General features: G+C 43.1%; 1 protein-coding gene across 1 annotated transcript; it reads right to left on the minus strand.

The window, feature by feature from the left end:
* Positions 1-4,091: 4,091 nt before the first annotated feature.
* LOC102139446 (putative heat shock protein HSP 90-beta-3) lies at positions 4,092-5,260 on the minus strand. The gene has a single exon (XM_015455191.3). It carries the CDS (start codon positions 4,860-4,862, stop codon positions 4,365-4,367), a length of 498 nt encoding a protein of 165 aa, XP_015310677.3. The 5' UTR covers positions 4,863-5,260; the 3' UTR covers positions 4,092-4,364.
* Between the last annotated feature and the right edge of the window lie 1,316 nt (positions 5,261-6,576).

The following is a 6,576-nucleotide window of genomic DNA, read 5'->3' on the forward strand; positions in this document are numbered from 1 at the left end:
CCACTAGCTGCCAGGTCTGCTGGCACCTTGATTTCCCACCCTCCAGAACTGTGAGACAGAACTGTTTGCCATTAAAGCCTCCAGTCTATAGGATTGTTACAACAGCCTGAGCCAAGACATGCCTGGTGAAGATGCCCACCATGTTGCTAGAAGACCCATGATATTCCACTCTCCCCGGCTGCTCTGAAAGCAACAGATGTGGCACTCAGCAACCAGTCAGCCAGGTGAGGCTCTAGTCTGGTCCCTAAGGCTATCTCCCTGACCCCTTGGTTGGACTTCAGAGGGAATGGAAATCAACTTGGGCTGTAGCCATATCCTGTTGGCCTTCCCAGGGCATGGACAAGCTGTGATAATCCTGCAAATAAATAAGGTGTGGAAGATGAGTTCAACTGTAGGGTTGGCAAACATTCGCAGGCCACTTAGAAAAGCTGCAGTTTTAACCATGCTGTCTTAGAGAGGTTTCAACATGGCAGAGTGGGCACTGGTGGTGACAATGTTCAGACACTTGGAGAATTATCTTCCTTCCTGCCATTTTTTGCACTGCCCTTCCTTATCCTGTCTACCCAAGCACCATGGGGTTGTGCCTCTCCTTCAGTGATTTTATTAATCAGGAAGCTGCAGTGTCCAAGTGGTCCTGGAAATTCCACCCAAAAAAAGGTGTAAAGTCAAGGGGGGCTGATGCCTCTCCTTGTACTGCATTACTGATGGCTGTCAGTCTCCCCGTCCTGTATGGCAGCCTTGCAAGAACAGGGACCATGATTATTTTTCTTTAGATTTTCAACGACTTAGTCCCTGGTACATGGAAGACCAGTACATATTGAAATAAATTGATTAATTAGTGATTTTCTTAGTGGATTTCCTCATAACTCTATTTCATTTACTGACTTAATATGCCCTCCATACCAGAAATGAAGTCTTAAAGAAAGTCAGTGCTGTGCATTTACATTAGTTCACAACATTTATGCCATCCCATCACACAGGTATCCATGCACCTCTCCACACTATCCTGTAAAATCCCTGAAGGCAAGGACCATGTCTTACCCATCCTTGAATGTCCACTGCAGTTGCCTTCATATGGTAGGCTCAATGGTTTTTCAGCTGATTTGAATAAATCTCTCTGCAAGCTAAAACTGTATGCTGAGATGGAAATCTTCACCCAAGGTCATCTACAACTTCTGCTAAGGAATTCAGGAGTGGATTTCTCTCTAATCTTGCCAAACTATAAGAAAGATTTCTTGAGCTACTGAGACTTTCACAGGTTCACACTGCAGTGTAACAAGGCTGTCTACTCCCTTTTGCTCTCCTGCTTAGGGGCTTTCCATAAGGCAGAGGCTTGCCAAACCTCGACACTGTGTGTTGAGTTTTCATCTCAGTATATGACTAGGACTCCCTGCCTTCAGCCCCATTCTGTCTATGTAAGCAATACCAGAGAACCTCCATACTCTGGCAGCTGGCAAATTTCTCTCTAAGATCAATTTCCATCTATGTTGAAGTTATGATAACTCTATTCTTTCCTAAAACTGTGGGGTTGAGATAGATGGATCCTCTCTGATCTAGCCACTCCTCCTAGGCAGCAGCACAAGCATTTTGTCAATCTCAAGCATCTTAGGCCCTATGCCAACTATCAGACCTGTGTCATGTTGGTGTTCGAGCACCTGCGCCTCAGGATATAGAAACCCCCTTCTCTTTCTTCCAGTCCTTTTCAGATCAGAGTCCTTCAACACTAAACATCTTATTCCTCTCCTCCTCCTCCATAGAACCTGAGGGCCCATCGGTTAGAGTGTGGCAGTGGAAGAGTCCCAAGGCATAAAAAGGTCTATTTAGTCTCCACAGGGTTGAGGACGACCCTACCATAGAAACAGAAAAGGCTTCCACCTCTTTCTGGGAAGTTGATGTCTTTCCTCCTCCCACTACTGCCCAGCCCTCCAGCCCCACTGCAGACCAGGAGAGGGTCCTTCTGCTACCACAGCAGAAGGCAGGGCACAAGTAAAGGCCCCAGCAACTCACTCCTCCAGTTCCTGAGGAGATAGCCTTCCACAAGTCCTATGGTTCTTTCTACCCTTTTGTACCAAGCTTCAGAATTTTCTGCCTATTTTTTGGAATGGTAAGAGTGAAGTCAAGGAAAAATAATAATAAACTAAGAGAGAAGAAAGGAAGTCAGTCCTAAACAAAACACCAAGAGAACTCGAGACTGTAGATGTGAACATATTTAATACCACTGAATTGTACACTTAAAAATGGTTAGAATGGTAATTTTTGGGTTTTTGTTTTTTGAGACATAGTCTCATTCCGTTGCCCAGGCTAAAGTGCAGTGGCACATAGCTCACTGCAGACTCAAACTCCTGAACTCAAGAGATCCTCCTGCCTCAGCCTTCTGAGTAGCTGGGATACAGGCATGCAACACCACACCTGGCTAAATTTTTTTATTTTTTGAAGAGATAGGATCTTGCTATGTTGCCCAGGCTGTTCTCAAACTTCTGACCTCAAGCAATCCTCCTGCCTCAGCCTCCCAAAGTGCTGGGATTATAGGCGTGAACCAAAGTGACTGTCAATTTTATGTTTTGTATATTTTATCACAATTAAAAAAAAAAAGATTGTAGAAGCAAACCTGTAGTCAGAAGGAGAGGGGATAGTTGTCAGAAATTGTTCCAAGTATATGTGCCAGATCTTCTAAAGTGTAAATCAATTTGTGAATATTTAATCTGCTAAAATACTTTTTTTTTCTTTTTTTTTTTTTTTTTTTTTGAGACAGAGTTTCGCTTTTGTTGCCCAGGCTGGAGTGCAATGGCACGATCTCGGCTCACCGCAACCTCCGCCTCCCAGGTTCAAGCGATTCTCCTGCCTCAGCCTCCCTAGTAGCTGAGATTACAGGCACGTGCCAACACACCTGGCTTATTTTGTATTTTCAGTAGAGATGGGGTTTCTCCATGTTGGTCAGGCTGGTCTAGAACTCCTGACCTCAGGTGATCCACCTGCCTCAGCCTCCCAAAGTGCTAGGATTACAGGCGTGAGCCACCACGCCCTGCTTAAAATACCTCTATATTAAATGAAATTGTCTTGTTATGAGCCAAAGGCATCTTTTCTTCCATCATTTTTGTTGTCACCAAAACAACACCCTATAAGCTTAGACTCCAAGTCTGTCAGCTATCACAAAAATTATAGGTTCTAGGATAAGGTTCCTGATGGTATTATTGCACCAGGCCCAGTTTGTAGAAGATAGGTTTTTGGTCTCTTCGTGCACACATCACCTCAGATTATACTTAGGCTTGTAGAGCTATAGGAAAATTACAGACTGATGTCTCTTTAGTTTCAGATAAAAACACGGCACAAGCAAACCATTCGCAATAATCAAAAAGCATTCCTCTGTTTACACATCTATTTTGTGTAGATATCAACTTGTATTCCAAGAACTATAAATTGTGCCTGTGACCGTGAACACATACATTTTCTCTGTTTAGCTTAATATTCTGGTGGGATCAGCAGGTACTGATGGCAATTTCTATACTTCTTTAAACATAAGCATCAATCAGGGTACAGACTGTAAGCACTTTGAAAATGCCATACATTAAGAGACAAGAACTGCTTGAGGAATCACAAATATTTATTCTAAAGCAGGTCTTAAATTCAGCTTTCTTCTGACTTGGGCTGTCTGCTGAAATCTGCCCTGCACTCAACACTTTAAGCCCATTCAATTAGAAGCCAGCTTTTCATAATTCCAGGTAGCAGTCCCCCTCATTTTCAAATGCAGAAAACTTCAGACAGAAAAACCAGAGAAATGTTAAGCACTTGAAATTCTGTGGCTGGTTATATGAGTCTACAACGGACATAATGGAGGTTTGGAAAGTGTTCCTGATGGCAGCGTGCTGTGGAGAGCTGCTATCTAGAAACCACGTGACACCAAGGGAGCCCCTGGACTTAGGAACACACTTTTGTCTTTATTCACAAAATCACTCATATGTTTTGAGTTTTTTAAAATAAAAACAGCATATTCTTTATTTTGCATACTTTAAATTCAGAACAAAATGAACAAACAATAAAACCACAATATGTAACATCCAATCCTGTTGTCAGAGAAGGGAGGGAATGGGGCTTGAGGCCCTTGTTTCCTGCCTTAGTCACAAGGACAGGAGAGGAAAAAACACTAGACATTAGCAGAGGGAGCCACGTAGGACAAGACACTTGAGGCTGCGGTGAGAATCGTGGGGACACTATATGAAGACCCAAGGTATAAACTCTTCATCTTCTTCTATGCGAGACGCATTCTCATTGCCCTCAAAACTGGAGAATCTCATCAGGAACTGCAGCACTGGGTTCCTCTGCTGCCACTTCATCCTCGATAGACCTAGCCTGATCCTGTGGTCGATCTAGTCGGAGTGAGTTTGGGGGTCCTCAAGGAAGAAGCCAGAAGAGAGCAGCACGGTTTCAAACAGCAGCACCATCAGGTCCTTGACTGCCTTGCTGTTCCTGACAGCCTCAGCCTTCTGCTGCAGCATCTCCACAATGGGGTGGTTGGAGTTGATCTCCAGGTGCTTTTTGGCCATCATGTAGTCCATTGTAGAGTTGTCCCGAAGTGCCTGGGCTTTCATGATCTGCTCCATATTGGCTGTCCAGCCACAGGTGTTGGTCACAGTGCAACAGGGTGAAGACACAAGCCTATTGAAGATGGTCACCTTCTCAACCTCTTTATCTAAGATTTTTTTCATGAGCTTGCAGAGGTTCTCAAACTTTGCCTTGTTCTCTTCCATTTTCTTCTCCTCCTTATCCTCAGGTAGCTCCAGACTCTCCTTGGTAATTGAGACCAGGCTCTTCCCATCAAATTCCTTGAGCTGCTGCACACAGTACTCATCAGTGGACTCAGTCATAGAGACAACCTTGAAGTCCCGCTTCCACACTCAGTCCACAAAAGCAGAGTTGGCCACCTGCTCTTTGCTCTCACCAGAAAATTACCCATATGTTACATCCATGTGTAACTTCATTGTCCAAGGTTGAAATGAAATCATGTGATTTGAATGTTTCCCCTTCAAAATTCAGGTGCTGCCAGTGGGATAGTATTAAGAAGTGGAGCCTTTAAGAGGTGATGAGGCCATGGGGCTCCTCCCTCGTGAGTGAGATTAGGTGCCCTTACAAAAGAGACTGACAGAGGGAGTTTGTCCCTTTTACCCTTCCACCTTCAGCCATGTGGGGAAACAGCACTCCTCCCCTCTGGAGGAGACAAAAATGAGGTGCCATCTTGGAAGCAAAGACCAGGCCCTCAGCAGACACTGAAACTGCCAGCACTCTGATCTTGAACTTCTCAGCCTCCAGAACTGTGTGAAATAAATTCCTGTTTTTTATGAATTAGCCAGTCTCAGGTATTTTGATGTAGTAGCATAAAACAGACTAAGACCATGATGGAAAATGTTTATTAAGCCATAAATAATTGTACAGATGCCAGTAATCACTAATATTTTAAACTACTACTTAGGGTTCTACAATATTTTAACCTATTTTCTGAGATACGGAAGCTAGACTTTTCTTCCTCTAAAACTTGAGGCCCTCAATGGGGTGAGGAAAGGGAATTAGTGACAATCAATTTTGTATCCACAGCACTAATTGAATGCCCAACACAAATAACCCATTAATTATAGGCAAACCTCAGAGATATTGCAGGGTCAGTTCCAGAACACCATGACAAAGTGAGTCACACAATTTTTTTTGGTTTCCCAGTCATATAAAAGTTATGTTTACACTATACTATAGTATATTAAGTGTGTAAGAGCATGTCTTTAAAAGTGACCATACCTGTGATATTATTTGATATGGTTTGGCTCTGGTCCCCGCCCAAATCTCATGTTGAATTGTAATTCCCAGTATTGGGAAGGGACCTGGTGGGAGGTGACTGGATCATGGGGGCGGGTTTCCCCCATGCTGTTCTCGTGATAGTGAATGAGTTCTCATGAGAGCTGATGGTTTAAAAGTGCCTGGCACTTTCCCCCTCGTTCTCTCTCTCTCCTGCCACCATGTGAAGAGGTGCTTGTTTCCCCTTCACCTTCCACCACGATTGAAAGTTTCTGACACTATCTCGAGGTAGATAGTGTCAGAATTAAATTAGAGGACACTCAGTTCGTATCTGCAGCAGAATTGATTGCTTATGTTTTGGTAGGGAGAAATCCCCCACATTTGGTCACAGAAGTTTTTTGTGTTGATTATTGTTGTGTTTTGAATGAGAAAAGAGGAAAAACATGGTTTGAATTTTTCCCTACCTTAATTTAAAAATTTTTTTTTGCTAAAAAATGATAATAATCATCTGAGTCTTCAGTGTGTCATCATCTTTTTGCTGGTGGAAGGTCTTGCCTTGATGCTGACGGCTACTGACTGATCAAGGTGGTGTATAAGGTGAGAGTGACTCTGGCAATTTCTTAAAATAAAACCACAATAAAGTTTTCGCATTGATTGACTATTCCTTGACTGAGTTCTCTGTAGCATGAGAATGCTATTTCATAGCATTTTCCCACAGGAGAAATTTTTCTTTTTAAAAAAAAAATTGTTTTCGTTTTTTTATGTTCCAAGGTACATGTGCAGAATGTAGGTTTGTTA

Source organism: Macaca fascicularis, chromosome 8 (assembly GCF_037993035.2).
Source record: "Macaca fascicularis isolate 582-1 chromosome 8, T2T-MFA8v1.1".
NCBI classification, from domain to species: domain Eukaryota; kingdom Metazoa; phylum Chordata; class Mammalia; order Primates; family Cercopithecidae; genus Macaca; species Macaca fascicularis.